This window comes from Agelaius tricolor, unplaced genomic scaffold, assembly GCF_023055355.1.
Source record: "Agelaius tricolor isolate 1412-34295 unplaced genomic scaffold, bAgeTri1.0.p SCAF_10, whole genome shotgun sequence".
Lineage (NCBI taxonomy): Eukaryota > Metazoa > Chordata > Aves > Passeriformes > Icteridae > Agelaius > Agelaius tricolor.
In genome coordinates, this window is record NW_027269270.1 from 27,669,221 (window position 1) to 27,686,955 (window position 17,735).

Below are 17,735 nucleotides of genomic sequence, written 5' to 3' on the forward strand. Positions count from 1 at the left end.
GTGCTTACTATCCAAAATTATGTTTATTTCTACCCCTGGCTGTAATCTGTCTGGTCAGACACATGGCATGCCCAGGATACTGCATTTCGACAGCAGAGTTAGGAATTTTGGGCCACAGGTTGCCAACACAAACAGAGGATTTTTCCACTCACCCCCTGCACACCTTCCAGCTTTCAGTTGTGGTGCTGCCCTGCTGTGGGACTGCATCCCAAACCCTCATGCACCTCTCTTCTCACCCTTTTCTCACCTCTGCCTGGATGCTTTTCCATTACATTTCCAAACCTCTCTTTATCACACCTTTTTTGAGACAGTGATAGGCACGATGAATGGAGTCTGTGAATACCAGAGTAACATTCAGTTCATATCCAGACCAGAACATTAATAAATACAAATACATTATGAATTTCCCTGCCATTTGTGTTTTGGGGTTTTTTCATATCCATATTAGCTATTTATATCTAAATCTCTATTTTCTGTATTGTAAGTGAAGTTATCTTATTCCCACTGCAGATTCAAAAGAGTAGATTTTCCAAGGCTGCTCAGCATGGTAATTAAGATAGAATCACGGCTGATTTGATCTTCCCTGCTTCTTTTTCACTATTTTCATACAACCAATTTTGTGCAACCAATATACCAGCTAAATGGTCAGAGTTATTATGAGATTACTGATAGAAGGCAACTCTGTGTATTTTAAATATCAATATAACTTCTTAAAGAAAGAGGAAACCTATCAATCAAGGTTGCAATTGTGTTTAATGCATATTTTGCTTTTAACAGCAATTTGCCAGTTTAAACAGCATAGACCTTACAGGGTTAATTGGTGAAGAGGTTAGAGCGCTTTTAAAGTTGTATCTAAATTATACCTTATTCATTCTTTATTGAACAACATTTTTCAGACAGTCTAATGTTATAACTACAAGCTATAGAGTAGCAGCATGTCCACACCACTAAAGTTAAGGCTGTGTCACCATTCTCATCATGAACCTTTCTCAGGGTTTGAACTCATCAGCCCTAAAATCACAGCAGTTTGAAACAACAGGACACCCACAATGTGATCCTGTACTGATGTTAGTCAAGTAAGAATAAAAACAGTAAGACACATATAATAAAGGACTCCACCCAAATTTATTTTGGATGATTGCTGTCTTTGCACAACATGCTCAAAATTTCCAAAATGAAATTTAAAAGTCAGCGGACAGCACAGTCTAACCAGGTTTAGCTGAATCTGAGTGCAAAGTGCTGCAAAGTGGGTGCCACAGATGCACAACAACCACTTCTCACATACTGCACATTTCAACACACACAAGGCTGCTTCTGTGTAAGTATCAGGCTGGCAGGTAACAGCAGTTCTACCACCAAGGGAATAAAGAACCAACTCATCTTCAGTTGTACACACTCGTTGGTCATGATGAAACTACATTGTTTACCAAGTCAGCACACTGGCTACTGAGGTACTGTGTTATTCCCTAAGTTAGCATAAGAAACATCTGAATTTTTATGCCACTCATGCCCTGGTAAGTCAATAGGGACTTCTCACACTGTCCACCAAGCTGAAGCCATTTGTTGAAGTAAAGAAGGTGGATGAGGTGAAATACTGTAAGAGAGAGACCCAACAGCTTCTTCAGCAAATTGCCAGAGCCTGCCTAAAGAAATTTACCCTTCATCCCTGCCCAGCTTCTTGGTTTTATCAACAAAATGCTTTTTATTGCCTTTTGGTTTGATTAAGAGAAAACCTCTGGTCAGGGATCTACTCAGACATGTTCTGCCTCTGCTTAAAGCAAAGTGCCTCTGTAGGTGCTTTCCTGAGACATCATCCCAGGACAGTGAGCTGCAGGTGATGACACTTTCTGAAGCTGCAGAACCAAGCTCTTCATACATCACTTGCTTATTTATTATTTTTACAATTTCCCATTCAAGAAATTTTTCTTTTGTTACAATGCTTTTGGAAGTGCTCATTCCACACTTTTCAGACTTGGAGGTAAGCAGGTAAGACTGAAAAAGTTGCCTAGTTACAGCTTCGTGTACAACGCATTCACACATTTATTAATAAAAACTTGTCTAAACATCTATTTGTTCTTTGGACCAACTCCAGCCTCCCCAGGTGACTGTAACATGTCTTATAAACCTTTCATGGAAGACTTAAAAAATAGTACTTAAAGACAAAAAAAAAGGAAAACAAATACATTTAAACATCATCAACAAAGACAGAATGGGAAAACAAAGCGGAGACATCCCACGCCAAACTCACTGCAGGCACAGGTTAGTAGTGTCCTCTTGAAATCTGCTTTCTGCCTTCTTGCACTTCTTCCAGCTCATGGTCTTAAAAGCCAGCTGCAAAGCCAAGAGAAAATGCCATGTATGCCCCCAGATATGGGTCACACACTGAAATCCTTCTTAAGAAGGGAAGTGCTCAGCACACAGCCCATTTCAGCTCGCTGCCCTAGCAGGCTGGCTGTGCACAGGCACCTGTCAAACAGGGCTAACAGAACTCTGCCTCACAAAACTGCTGCAAGAACAAATGCATTTATGGTTGCCTGGACACAGTAACTGCAATGAGGGCTCCATCACTACCTAAAATACAGCACTGCTGATCCCTGCCAACAGAGCAGGGAGTGGGCAAGGACCACCAAAAGTGACATTGGTAATGGAGGGGCTTACGACACTTTATGGTAGTGGCTGATTTACTTCAGAATTGAATTTTGCAATAAAAACTCCCTAAGCTGTTTTCCTATCAACACAAATCAGCTTAAAGGATTGTACAAGAATGACCTGAACTGTATCCTGTTTTGCACACAAGCAGTTTCAGAATCTGTCCGTGGTTCACAAATTCAAAACCAAATGTAGATGCTGGGTGTACCAGGGGAAAAACAGTGAATAGTGTCCAGACTCAGTTTCCATTTCTGTGATACTGGGCACACACCACAGACAAATGAAACGCTATGGCAATAACCCATGAAACCTGCAGTGAGTTTCCTCACCAGTAATGTGGGTCAGAAGAATTATATACTGTGTTAATAGGCATAAATGAGTTACTTATTGCATCAAAGTCCACCTGTAATCCATAAATTTCATAGAGATAGTAAGGGCTATCATGGAAAGAGATCTTCATTGCTAAACATGAACCCTCTCTGTCTTTTTCTAGCTGTTAAGAACAAATTCCTCAAAACTTTCAAGAAAAAGTGAATCAAGAAGTTTCAGCTACAGAAACATAGTGCAAAGGTTCAGTTTGGCACTGCAACATTACAGACAGACAGGAATTTATGGTAAACTGTTTAGATTTGGAAAAAAGAATCCTATAATTGAACCAATATTGTCAAATGTATTGCATACTATTGTAACTTCACAGTAATCAAAATCAGACATCAAGGTTTCTATAGAAGCAGCAATCACAGATTGCAGTAAAGTATACCACTCAAGGGAAAAAAATTGCATTTTGGCAATTTCATAGTCAAGTGTTCCTTATGCTCCTCCAACAGTCATTTGTCAAACATTTTCCTGTTTAAAAGGTGCATTTTATTTCTTCTCAGTCCTCGTGAGACTTCTCTGCAATGACTTTGCATTCATACTGAAAAACAGAAATGGACAAAATATTAATTTACATAACTAGTAAAAAAGACTTAAGTGATTTTTCTACAAAATAGGTGATAAAATAGCTCTTGTTAAACTCCACTCAGATAAGTTTGATCTCCTTAAGTTCTGTGCACATACTGGTGACTGCCATTTCTGTCCCCTGAGCAGGTCAGACTTTGGGGATGGCCAGATTTCTCCCCAAACACAAAAGTATGTAACAGAGTGTACAGAGCAAAGCAGGGGTGTACTGTGATTTACAGACTGATCAGCTCACTAAGTACATCAACGAGAAATGATTGCTGGTTTCTCCCTCACTGCACACCCTCAAGCCAAACAGCTGGCTGGTATACATGGAGGAAGAAATGATATGTACATTTAAACTTCTACTGGAAGGCAATCAATACCCCTCCTCCAGACTCACCATTGCCAGCTGCCTGCCAATATTGCCCATTGTTATTCCACCAGCAAAAAATATACATGGCAACCAGGAACGGACATAGAGAAAGTCTGGGGATGTGTATCTGGAAAAGAACACACATTTTTGAGCTCAGTGCTGTGCAACACAGAGTCCTCCAAACACAAGGCAAATCCACAATTATTAGGATATTTTAACTCAAAAAGATCCACATTATAGAAATTTAATTTCTTGCAGCAAACAACAAAGGAGGTTTCTTATTGATTATAGCTGCATTTATTCAACCAAACAAAGCGTGTTACATTGTTGGCAAGGTAGCAATTTCATTTAAATTAGCATTTCCAACTAGATTTCTTACTTACACTCACATAAGAGCTTTCATAAACAGTCCAATTTATGCTGTGCTCAAAATTAGGTGCTGACAGCTTTGAAAATCATGTCAAATTGTACCCCTTCAGTTATTCTGATTTAATGTTACAGGTTCAGAACATTATCATTTCACCTCAGGGGAGCAAATACTTACTGATAGACTCCATTGTACACCAGAAGCTGTGACACCAAGGTGGCCAGGAAAGCAATTCCTACTCCAAGACCAAAGCCACTTCGTGACCTGTCAAAGGTCCACCACAGCCCGATGGACAGGGCTGCCAACGTGAGAGACAGCTGGATATTGTTGGCAAAATCCACCTTCTGTGCTGCCTGTTAAGGATCAGCTTGGGAATACCATGGACAAGGATAAAGCAATTTTTGTCATTCTGTTTCTATTTTGGCACAACAGAAAAAAAAATATTAAGACAAGTACAGTGTTACCTGTATCATCTCTCACACAGCTATCAGATGTGAGGAATTAAGGCTTGTAATTATCAATTATTTCATGAAACTAAGAACTTATGACACTTCTTCCAATTTTAGGGTCTCTGCACTGTACAAGACTGAAGAGCCTCTTCCCCTACCAAACAATCAGGCATTTTGTACAGAAACACAATGCACGTTACTTCTCACCCTCACCTGGCTCCTTATTACATTGAATATGAAATCTTAAATCTAGCATTAAATTTCTTAAACTGACAGTGATTTACAGAAAAAAGGTATTTATCACGATTAATTGCACTTTTGTTTAAATTACATGATGCTTTACATTCAGCTCAACATTAAAATGTTAATGTGTTCTATAAATCAAAATGAAAATATTACTGGAAAGTGTTCATCTAAATCAACAATGAAAGTCAGTTTTGTCAGCTTGTGAAAGAATTCCAAAGTCACTTCAGATATCTTTGTGTGTTTCACATCCTTCAAAATGTTTTGGAAACACTAGCTCATTCTCATTACTCCTGTCCAAAACAGATAATTAAAAGGGGGCTTGTCATGTTGCTTTTGCCTGAAAGAAAACTTATGGGATGACAGTATAAAAACCACTGTCCTATTTCCTCACAAAAATCTGGAGGGAGACCTAGTGGAAATGAGAAACAAGCTTGACTAACTGAAATAAATAATTACAGGATAAAAATCAATAGCTTCAGAAAAAGTGCCAAAGAAGATAGAACCCTCACCAAATCTGGCAATGTGCAGAACTGGCAACAGCTGAAGAGAAAGCAGTCTGGAGAGCTGTCAAGCAGGAAATACAGACAGTACATTACTGATGTCCTGGGATATGGGGAACAGCTGCTAGAGAACTGCAGAAAATTTGCTGTAAATAATCAGACCCCTGTAAAAAGGAGCTGTCAACTCTTATTTCTTAAAAGCAGCAAAGCTGCCACGGGCTCACCCAACAGGTTCAGGTAGTGAGAACCACAGCACCAGAGCAGAGCATCTCTGGAAGGACAGTGGGGTTTGTGAGGGACAGAGGGAGAGACTTGGAACCTTGGCAGCTCCAGCTCCTCCGGCCACACTGGAGAGCAGAGGGTGGGGAAAACCACACAGCAACAAAACTATCCGTGGCCAAGCAAGCCCAGTGAGAATTCAGCCAGCTCCCCACCTCTCCCTTAATGTGCCCTCTCTTCCTGGGAATGAGGAGATCCAGCAGCACAAGAACAGAACTTTTAGCACCACTTTTGGAGCTGACACGGGTGGAGATGAGCATTGCAGAGATGATCAACTTTCTTTCCAAGACCTCAATTTTCACCAGCAGACCCTGGTTTTAGCTGATGGAGGAGGCACTAGGCATAACTGCAGAAAGCCTTTCAGATCCATGGCACTGCCAGTAAGGTGCACCAGTCCATGAGAAATGCATCCTGTCACCCAGAGTGCTTTCTTGGCATCAAGGAAGGCATCCTTTGCAGAAGGGGGTAGCAACATTTCCTGGCATTGTATAGTCCTGGGTATTCCTGGTCCTGAGCTTTCCCTACTCTTTGCAAAGTGCATGTGCTCCACTCATGACCTCAGACAGGTCCTCAAGCTCCTACTGTGGTATTAATAGGACATCAGCTTGCAACAACCTAAAGCACTTTTCTGTAATACCTACTGCATGAATATCTTCCTGCACTAACCTTAATTATTCAAAGAAAATAAAGACTCTAAGTAAGACAAAACCCAGTATTGAGACATTCCTAATGAAAATGTTTTTCAGAACAAAAAGATGTGAAGCTCATCAGCTCCAATACTGCTACAAGTTGGACACTAACACATAATCTGCCTTTTCCTTGCAAAAATGCTGCATGTTACACCTTTAACACCAATTCAAATTCACCACAACTGACTGTGTGAGCTTTTTTTAAGAGGAAACCCATTTGTTACCACCAATGTCACTTGGTTATAGGATACAGCACTGGCATGATTTATTCCCACAAAGACTGCTACACATCGCATGACACTGGACCATTCTCTCTTGAACTTATGTGGCTCTCCCAGATGTCTGTCCATGCAGGGGTACAATAACCCAATCACAGCTGTGGAGACAGGAGAGAAAAAAGGCCCTCAAGTTAAAGCACTGGCAACATTTAACAACCTAGAATAAAGCCTAGAATAAAGGCTATCTAGACTTTGACAATTAGAGTCACTACTAAAACACACAATTTAAGGATAAACAGCACAAAAATTAGGATAAACAGCACATACATTGTAAAAGAAGAGGAAATTCCAAGAGTTTAATTACTTTAAACAAAGTTCAGCAGCATCTTCAGCCACTGCAGCAGAAGTAGCAATACAGAGACAATTTGAACCAGGGTCACAGGATGGCAGAGCTCTCCCCCACACCAAAGTCTGCACTGTTGTTCAGAAAGACCACTAATAGCTGTACAGGCTGGTACTTCAAAAAATCCCACACATCAAACATGTTTAAAATAACTGCAAAACCAACACACCACAGTACTGGTGCGGTTTATAACATCAATATTTTGTGTTTTCTTCTGTTCTTGTTACAAGCAGGCTTTGTTTGGATAACATTTTTCTCTTCTTCAATGCTACTCTCAAGCTCACCCAGAAGAGAGAAAGCCAAGAGCCTACAGTAGCTGTTGAATACAGAAAGCAAACAGGAATTCCAGCCTCAGGGAATTGAGATGCTCTTTCAATATTTCTTCACAAATGTGTTCTCCACTGCAACTGCAGTTAAAAAGATTTTACCAACCACACTAAGGATCTATAATGGTGCCTTAATATTAGACTGTAGTGGTGTGAGCCCAGCAGAGCCTGAGCCATCAGTACAGACTGCAGTGCCTTCAGTCCAGCACACTGCTGGGGGTAACACTGCAAATGCTCTTTCCTCTGCCACAGAGGAAACTGATCCCCAGGATTCAGGAAAATAAATCATCAGTAAAGCTGGAGTGGAAAAAATCCTCCCTGAGCAATTTTCTTGCCAAAGGCCTTGGGCCAAACTCATGACTAATAATGGTGATGGATGAAAGGACTTCTCTGAATGCAGCCTCGATCACCCCTGATTATAAATATGCAAAATACCTTTATTCTGCTCATAATAATAAACCATACTGCAGAGAAATGTTACATCAATTCCACGAAGGCTGTGCAAGTGCAAATGGTAAGAAAATGGGTGAATTATCAGCATTTACCACACAGGTTCCCTGTATGCATACCAGCAGAGAAGATAAGGAAAAAAAATGCAGAAGACTAATAATGAAAAAAGAAAACCCTGAACACCTCAACAGAGTGACTCCTGCTGGGAAAAGCTAATTAAGGCTGTAGTATCTTTAAATCAGGTGACTTAAAAATCAAGTACTAAAATCAAAGAGTGCACTTTACAAGCCATATCCAGTCTTTCCATCCAAACTACCAACCCATCAGGCCCAGAAAGGCCCACAAGTTTCTTGTCAGATGATGGCAAGATGTAGCCTTCCTGAGTTCCCATGGCAGCTGCAGCGTTCTCAGGTGACCCAGGAGAGCACAAAAACTAATTCCTGGACACATGTATATTTGTGTATGCAAGAAAAACATCAGAAGCATACTAACAACTCAACAAGGACAGTGATGCTGAAAGGGAATTTTTTATCTTCCCCACCTCTCACACAGTTTTTTGCAACTACCCATCTCAGCACAGCAGGCACAGACACACGACTGAACTTACCTGATGCTGTGCCACAGCAAGGTGGTACCCACCAAGCTGAGGAGAAGATGCTTGTGATCACATCAGGGGGGAAGAGAGTAACGTTTCTCTGGATCTGAAGCAAGTTTAATACTAATGCAAGAAATACACCAATAAAAAACAGCACTACACCACGAATTACCAAATTCATGCCACGACTGGTTACAGATGAAATGTATGGGCCACACTTTTTTGGTAAGGTTGGCATTGCATCATTTTCTGCCATGACTTCCTAAGTTATCAGAGGCATCCAAGAGGCTGACTGAGGATTCACTTGCAATCAATATTTCAACTCTCTTCAATTAGGAGACACCCAAATCCTGAAAAATAATAAAAAAGAGTGAAAATTTAGATATAAGAAACATTACTGAAATAAGTTGTATTTCCCTCAACTTATTTGGAGATTGGGTTAAAAAAATGTCTATTATATTTTTTCTGAATTTTCTGAAGAGGCCATTAGTCCTTTGATAGCAGAATCAACCACAGCATCAAAAATGCCTTACAAAGGGAATATGTTTCACAAGTAGTTTTTTCTTCTAGGAGACAGAGGAGGAAACATGTGGGATGGGACAAGTAGGAATGTGGAAGTACATTCCAGGAGGTGAAGAAATGACACAGGTATCAGATGGAAGAAAGGCTTGCTCTGCAGTAAGAATAAATTGGTTTACTCCCTTCCTTGAAGCAACAACTGGAGAGGTTATATAATTCAGCAGCAAGTAAACACAGCCCTCGATTCCAAGTCAGCCACAGAGGTTCAGAGATCTCTTTTCTTGAAGAGACACTAAAAAAACATTTCTCAACTGGAAAGCGAAATCTCTGAAGTAACTTTCAGGCTGGAGTCAGAATTTCAGCAATCCTGCAGCATACATGTTTTGTAACCTCCAGTAAGAGCAAACAGCTCAGCAAACCACAGCAGTAACTTCAACAGAGAGAAATATTTACCAAAGTAACACACACATCTGGAGAAAACTGCCCTACATCACGACAAACCCTAACTGTAATCAGGCACAGAAGCACCTGAGGGCAAAGCAAAAGGAGCTCCACCTGCCTTTGCACTAGGAAGCCTCTGACATGAGTAACTGCTGGCATTACAGGAATGGCAGAGTTCCCACCCCAATCCCTTCCTCAAAAAAAACAAAACCTGTCCATCATGAGTCTTGTTATACATGGATTCAGTGCCACATTCATGTACAACAGCGATTTTGATCGACAGCTTAGCCACCTGGAACTTCAGAAAAAAAGCCCTGACATTGTTTTTAAATCTGAAACTGCCAGCTGGTAGCGGCTTCTGTTAACTCTTATTTATGGCACATGGGGAGCCAAACCAGAACATCCATCCCCTTTCCTCTCAGCTCCAGCCAACCCCGAGGAAGCTCTCTGCAGACACAGCAGCAGAGCAGAGGACTCAGCATTCATTCACTTCTGCTGACTGAAAGCCAAAAGGAAAGTTAAATACATCGGCTAGTTAAAATATTCCAGCCAACTGCACAGATGTGATGCCACACCATGGCATACTCCATCACATGAAGAAAGTTCCAACAGACAGAAAAAAAAGAGGAAAAAAAAAAAAGAAAAAAGTTCTCTTCATACAAAACTTCCCACGGGCAGTTTGGGGAGGCAACAGTGTCTTCCTAAGAACACAAGCTCTCTTCCACACAGCCAATTCCCCAGGTTCCTTGTAATCATGAACACAGCTTGGGGGGAAAGAGAACCACCAAGGTGTCAGGCTTCTTGTCTGCTTCCTGAGTCAGACTGCCAGCCTTGATGTCTGTATCAAGGCTGGCACTGGCACTACAACACTTCCTTCAAGCAAAAAGGAGGTGCTCCAGATTTTTCTTTCCTGCTCTGGATAGCACGGCACTGGAGCTTGGCATACTTGGATCATACTTTTAGCCTCCAGCAAAGAAACCATGGAGTCACAAAAGCATCACTATTTCTACTGAGAGTCTCCCTTGTGTCCCCTGGGGCTTTGGGATTACCTGGGATTATACCAGGTAATCACTGGAATTCTCAGAATTTACAGGAGTCTTTCTAACACAGGGCATTGGAGGCTGTAGCTCCCAATTACAAACTCTGCAGGAATACTGTGCCTAACATGGGTTTTCAAACTGTTATGTCCCTTCTCAGCTTTGGCTTGCCTAGGGAAATAAACTAAACTCTTAACTCTCCACTTCACCATCCCAACTGCTTTTCACACTTCCTGAAGTCTGCATATCCCTTTTTATAAATGCATGACCCAAGCTGATATATTAGGAAGCTCACACTTTTAGTTCTTCCTCTAATGAGCAGCACACAGGATAACAGTTTCTTTTTTCAGTCATAAAGTGAAACACCCTGTGATCCTTTACTTATTCAAGTCTCCCCTCTTTCCTATTACTGAAGTCCTTCCTCCCTGGCACCAGCTCCAGACCTTGCACATTGCATTTCAGCCCATATGGGGAAATTTATTTCTGACAGCCAACTTCAACCCACTTTTCCTGCAGGATCTCTCAGGCCTCTTTGGCCCTGCAAATGTTGCCAGCTTTGGGTCATCAGCAAGCATCTTCCTGTACCTATTTTGTCCACCAAGCTTATCAACTAAAATAGAATCATAGGATGTTTTGGACTGGAAGAGACCTTAGACATCATCTAGTTCCACTCCTCAAATACTGAGAGAGATCAGCCCAAGTCCCTGTCTTTGATGAAATCTAGAAATAATTTCCCCTACATTTATTATTTCCCCATTTTACACTCTCTCTTGGTATCTCCCTCTAACAAGACTCTGTTTCTTGTAATTCTTCATCTACAGGAATCTTGAGCCTAATTAAGAATCATCAACTATCCCACATGGCAAAACTAATGTAAACACTGATTGGCTCTTACTGGTTTTTCTCCTAGAAGTGCTGATGATCAAGTAAAAGTCTAATTTTATTCCCATATAAATCACTTTCAAATCATAAAACCTGCACTTGTATAATTTCCACTTTTTTAATATGCCATTCAGCAAATACATATTTAATTCTGAAGGCTTATCTAAATGCAACAGGAAGGAAATCACTTACTGCTTCTTCACAACCAATGCAGGTGCAAGTTATTCAAGACACCAGAACAGATTTTTATTAGCAGGTAAACAGCCTGACCGCAGCAAGGCCACTTGGGTAGGTACATACTGACAGATGTTTGTGAAAGTAATTCAAAGTCTGAAACTAGCATGATGTAGTCATTTGCACCTAATGAGAAACCACCACCTACACATATAATTCCTAGTTGTTTAATCAGTTTCCAGATTTTCCACTGACCCTGAGACCTTCTGGCATGGCACAGAGCAACTGGAGAAGGGAGCAAAGGGATCAGTGCTCAGGAAACATTCTTTATTGCCCCAGACAGCCAAGGCTCACAATGCCCTGGCACAGCACAGATATATACTATCATCACCTCTCATGGAAATTAAATTACTATCTCTAAAGACTCCAATTCTTTCTGACTAGGAGGCCACTGTTCCTGCAGACAGCGGAGACTCTGTCTCCTTTTAAGCCTTATGTTTTACTGCAGGTTTCCTCTCAGACAGGAACAGATCACAACATATTGAACCAACAAGACTTCAGAGCCTTCATTTCCTGGGGAATGCACATTCCCAGCTGTAACACGGCACTGAAAGCTGCAGGCTTGGCACTGCCGGAGTCTCAGCTGCACTTCCCTGCTCGCTGGCACACGCGGACTGCAGCCCAAGCTTTTCAACACACTGTGCACCGTACACGACTCGCAAGGCAGCCACACGGTGTCTGGCATTGCGCAAAAAGTTAACAAGTAAATTATCACCCTGGACATTTATAAAACACTTAGTCACTTAACTGTCTCCTAAGGAGAAGATCCCTCCTGCTCCCCTGCGCTCTCCCTGCGCACCGAGAGCGATTCACAACTTCTGGCACCGCACAGACACACCGGGCACGGCGCGCTGAGGCCGACAACGAGAGGGTTTATTTAGGCAACACTACGCAGGAGATGGCAAGAACCCATCCGTCTGCAGCGAGGCAACGCCAAAAGCAAACAAAACCATCGCGTCTCAGCCATCGGGCGGCGGTTCTGCCCCGGACTCCGGCCCGGGGGAGCCCAGCCCCCCTGGGCAGCGCCGGCACCTCCGGCCCGGCCCGGCCCGGCCCGGCCCAGCACGGCCAGCGGAGGGGCCGCGGGCCCGGGCAGCCCCGCCGGGCACGGGCTGTCCCGGCTGCCGGGGAACGGCCCCGCCGGCCTCTCCCTCCGTCCGTCACCCCCGGCCCTAACCCGAAGCACCTCCCCGACCCGCGGGCAGCAGGAGCCGAGGGGCGCCGCTACCCGCCCGGCTCGGCCCGTCCCCCCGGCCCGCGGCTCCACTGCCCCGGCCCAGCCCGGCCCGGCCCCTCCGCAGCACCGGGACTCACTCGGCCTCCGCCATGTTCCGCAGTCCCCGCCCCGCGCAGCCTCCGCAGCGCCCGCCGGGCCTCGGCCGTGCCGGGCACGGGCAGCGCGGGGGGGCGCGGATGCTCGGCCCGGAGCCGCCCGCTCCGCCTCGGACAGCGCTCCGTGCGCGGCTGCGGCTCCGGAGCGGGCCCGGGGCACTGCCACGAGGTTTGTAAGAGGAGCACTTCACTTGGAGTGCTGTGTGCAGCAGTAATGGGTACAAACTGAACGACAGGAAATTTAGGTTAGTGATTAGGAAGAAGTTCTTTACTGTGAGGTGATGAGGCACTGGAACAGTTGCCCAGGAGGGCTGTGGATGCCCCAACCCTGGCAGTGTTCAAGGCCAGGTTGGATAAGGCCTTGGTCAGTGTGAGGTGTCCCTGCCAGTGGCAGGGGGTGTTGGGACTGGATGATCCTTAAGGTTCCTTCCAACCCTTAACATTCTGTGATCCAATAATCAGAAGAAAAGCTGGATGTGTTGGGCTGTTAGCCCCATGACCACGCTCCCAGCTGGGCTGGGGGCAGTGCCACAGCCGGTTCCGCCTTCAGGCGCACACATGGTGGGAATGAAGTCCTTGTCCCCAGCTGAAGCTGCCAGCCCAGCTTCGGCCCTCCTGAGCACCTGGTCCCACAAGGACTTTCCCATGCGCTTGACTTTATTGATGGAGGACAAAATTGCACATCTCCGTGTTCCAGAAGCCACGGTTTCACCTCCAGTTTGGGCCTTTTGGGGAAAATGTACAACATGAAGCAGAAAACAATTTGCTTTAGCCTTTCTTAGGGATGGTTAAAGGCATCACAATAAAAAAACACCATTTATGTATGCGAGATGGAATATGTGAGAATAATGCATCGTATATCATATATTCCTATTATTGTATTAATTAGCTATTCAATTTCTCACACTTGATATTGAATACTATTTATTAAAAAGATTTGCACGTTGCATTTCCCCAAGCTTGGTATTTCACTGCAAAGACTTTGACAGAGCTTTCCATATTACAAAGTCTGAGGTCTGCAGAAATTCAGTCCTATCCCCTTACAGTTCTCAGAATAATGACTGGGTAGGATGAAATTTGTAACTGTTCACTGTAGTGGCATCTTTAGTGATAACTGTGGTTTCTTTGTGCTGGTATGTCGTGATCAGCAGTGTCACCAAACGTGCAAACTCAGAGGGGAGGATATGGATCTGTAACAGACATATTAAGAATGGAAAAGGGAGACATTTGCAGCAGCAGAAACCCATTGTGGTTTAGATGAGCAATAAATGAATTTTCAAATCGTTCAACTTTGGCTTTTGTCACACAGAAACAAGGTATTTTATTTTCAGTAATTCTGCTGAGCTGCCTGCCCTGTCTGTGGTTTAGATGGTTATTTTACTGTACTTGAATGCCAAATTTTGGATCAAGAAAGGCAAAAGTTTTTTTTAAATCAAATAAAATATCTTTCCTTAATGTTAGATAAATGCCTTTGGCCAGCCATATGCCTGAAGCAGAACAAAGTGCCTTATTTATTTGTGCCTTTAAGACCAGTACCACCAGAAAGCCTGAAATCAGAAACTTTGGAAGCATGAAGTGTATGCTGGAGGGAGGAATGTATGGCATAAGTGGATGGAGACTGCCAGTGATTGCTGGATCTTTCCTTCTCCAGACACTTGTAAATACAGCCAGGTAATGACTTATATATCAATAAATTTGGATTCGTTGCAGTCAGGTCTGCGGCTGTGTTTGGTACTATAAAATCACAAGATCTTAATTACTACCAAAAAAGTGACCATGGGACAAATATTAACCATATTAATAGAGGTGTATTAAAACTAATATGTGAGAAATTAAGTAACCAGTGTTGGTGTAAATCACTGCAACTCCAAGGACTTGATGGCATTGCCAACTCACAGCAGCTGAAGTCTCTGTCTCTAGACCCATCTGATTATCTTACAGGGAACAAAATCCTATTGCATGAAAATGGGAGAAGCATGAGGAAAAATCATACAAAAACGTATCTGAATTGGAAATTGCCAAAATAAACGCATTGCCAAATATTTTTACAGAGAAAGGAGGTAGAGATATGACCTGAAGAGAAATAGCACTTGCTCTGAATTGACTGGAATTGCTATGAAACATCATGGGAGAATCATCTCTTGGAAAGCAGCACAGAGTTGTTTGATTGCACTGGCTGCAGAACAAGATAATGCAGAATGTTCTGAATTTAATTTTGGGACATCACTGTTGCTCTGCATATAATAAACCTGACAGTGAAAAATTCAGGGACGTTTATGCAAAGCCGAGGAGCCTAAAGCAGCCACATACCTATAGAAAAATTGGAATTGCAGCCACATACCTATAGAAAAATTGGAATTGCAGCCACATACCTATAGAAAAAGTGGACTTGCTCTCCTGTCCCAAACAGTGGCTTTTTAAAAGCTGTACTTTGTAAGGGCCTTCAGAGCTGCCTGAGACACTGGTTGAGTGAGCCAAGGCCAGTTGTCTTGACTGGAAGCATGTCCACAGCAGGACTATAAAGAAGTAGTAAGAAGACAATGGATTCATGGAGATATGCATGGGTGGGTGAGAAAGTGAAAAAGAAAATAAGAGAGTAGGTAGAAAAAATGTAACCCGAGTCTTTGTGTGGTGATCTATGATAAAACATCAGGTGTTTTGGAACCTGTACCATGTGTAACATGGAAAAAGTCTGTCTGTATGGCAGGAGAAAGCATTCTCTAGAAGTCTGAGCTGATTCCTGGTAGGGCTTCCAAAATTTATATAAATAAAGGACAACGTCAGGTTGAAGTTTTGTTCTTTCCCAAGGCCTTTGCTGTGTCCAATAGTGGGGCAGCCACAGTGCACTTTTTGTAGAAAACCATCAGTGTGGAAGCCTTGTTCCCAGGGATTAGGCCAGGTTTGCATCCTGTCAGGTGCATGAATGAATGTCCATAGAGCTCTTCAAGCACAGTCTGCAGATCCTAAATATCTATGACAGCCCTTCTGCAGAAGGCTGTTTGTGAGCTGTGCTGAAGCATGGCCAGTGACCAGCAGCAGTTTTGCAACAAAGAATTCCTGTCCCTCCCTCATTCCACTTTGCAGACAACTATATCAAGTACTGCTGTTATCTGGGGCCTTTAGCTAGGACTGTAAAAAAAAAAAAAAAAAGAGATGCTGTAAGTTCTAAATACTCTTCAGGAATATAAATCTCTTCCAAAGCCTTTTTGGAAGTTCTCCATCCATACAGAAGCCTTCTGAAGGGCCTTCATAAATAAAGAATAATAGAACTGGGCATGTTTTCCAGAAATGCCTTTTATCTCACTAGCTGAGGATGCTGTTTTGTGGTTTTTTATCTGCAGCAGGAGGTGCAGTAGCCACCCAGATTAGCACACAGCTGGGTCACAGGCAGAGAGCAGCAGGGCTGACAAGTCCTGCAGCACAGGAGCCTGTTAGGCAAAAAGAGCAGCGTGCTGTGAACTACTCTGGGGTCTTGGCAGCAGTGCAGCAAGCAGTGCACAAGTTCTATAAAATTGATTTTCCAATAGTGTTGGCATTTTGGAGAGGAAAGGGAGAAGAGACAGCAGCGGTGTGAAGCCATCGGATCACATGCGCTCTCACATATGAAAAAGGCTTGTGCTTATCTCAGGTCAGCAACAGGATATGCAGTTTTAGGGCAGCTATCAAAGGCACTTTTGTTTATTTATTTAGCCACTTGCAAAAGACGCTGGGTTGTCAGCTCCAGGGGCTAAAGTCCTTTATTTATGTGCTGAAAGGTGCTCCATGGACGAATGCAGCCTGGGTTTCCCTGTGTCACTCTGCCAGCGTGGCTCAGCCCTGATCCAGTTTCCACACTCATTCAGCACTTGCTGAAATTGTCACCTAGGGAGTAAACGCTGCCAGCCACAGCCGTGGTTTCTGAGATATGGAGTCCAGCCCAGGCAGAAATTTGCCAAGATAACCTCATTGCAACTTGTGCCAAAGAGCCACAAACAGCTGGAGCATTGAAGGACTGTGACATTTAAACAAGATACTGAAAATGCAAGGTAATCACCATCATGTTAGAATGCATCCAAATGTGGAATTTAGAAATTAAAGACTTCCTACCACATTTTTATATATTCACCAGGCAACATCTAGGTTCAAGGGACAGGCTAAATAGCTGGGACACTGATCTTCAGTGTATTTTTTTCAGTGGTAATTTTTTTGGGTGGTGGCTTCTGGTGAGAAGCAAGGACAGTGTAGAACCTGAAGGTACACAGGGAATGTACATAAATGCATTCTAGTCCTGTGAGTGCGTGCATCTTTCATAAGTGTGTCACTTGCTAAGAGTCAAAATAAGGTCAGTGCAGTTGAGTAAGTATGTATAAAAAAGGGCAGGGAAGAAATTCCTGTCAAATCAAGCTAAAAATAGATGGCTGAGTGGATGAGAAAAATGGCATAAGAAATGCAAAAAGAAAAACTGCAGTCTAGAATGAAAGCAGCCTTGCACAAGAAGTTAAATTTTTTTCTGGGCTTGATTGAAAATATTTTAAATATATGTGTCATTGAAGTTAGAATGAAAATTAACGTATTTAAGTTTGGAGGTTCACAGTTTCTCTCTCCATGAATCTCTCAAAGATTCTCTTCCTTCCTGCCTTCCTCCCTCTCTTCTTTTCCCTCTCCTTCTCCTTCGTTCCCTTTGTGGCATCTCAGATCCACAAGGAAGGAGAAGATTCTAGGAACTGCACTTGAAAGCTTCTGCCCAGGATCCCAAGGCTTTCTGTGTAGTCATTAGCAGGCAGTCACAATGACAACTGCATCTGGCAATACTGCTGACTGAATT

General features: G+C 43.0%; 1 protein-coding gene across 1 annotated transcript; it reads right to left on the reverse strand.

Annotated features, from left to right (window-relative positions):
• Nucleotides 1-1,106: 1,106 nt before the first annotated feature.
• INSIG2 (insulin induced gene 2) lies at nucleotides 1,107-13,065 on the reverse strand. The gene is made up of 6 exons (XM_071435371.1): nucleotides 12,914-13,065; nucleotides 8,499-8,836; nucleotides 6,746-6,870; nucleotides 4,509-4,675; nucleotides 3,992-4,091; nucleotides 1,107-3,565 (listed from the first exon to the last, which is right to left on the reverse strand). The coding sequence occupies exons 2-6, from the start codon at nucleotides 8,740-8,742 to the stop codon at nucleotides 3,524-3,526; spliced, it is 678 nt and encodes a 225-aa protein (XP_071291472.1). The 5' UTR covers nucleotides 8,743-8,836; nucleotides 12,914-13,065; the 3' UTR covers nucleotides 1,107-3,523.
• Between the last annotated feature and the right edge of the window lie 4,670 nt (nucleotides 13,066-17,735).

What these genes read in the sequence shown, in the direction of transcription:
- INSIG2 (XM_071435371.1), bottom strand. Translation starts at nt 8,742, where the DNA reads ATGGCAGAAAATGATGCAATGCCAACCTTACCAAAAAAGTGTGGCCCA. An exon ending in TTGCTGTGGCACAGCATCAG is followed by an intron (nt 6,871 to 8,498) that starts GTAAGTTCAGTC and finishes CTGTCTCCACAG; the next exon opens with CTGTGATTGGGTTATTGTAC. An exon ending in GAATAAATCATGCCAGTGCT is followed by an intron (nt 4,676 to 6,745) that starts GTATCCTATAAC and finishes CAGGCAGCACAG; the next exon opens with AAGGTGGATTTTGCCAACAA.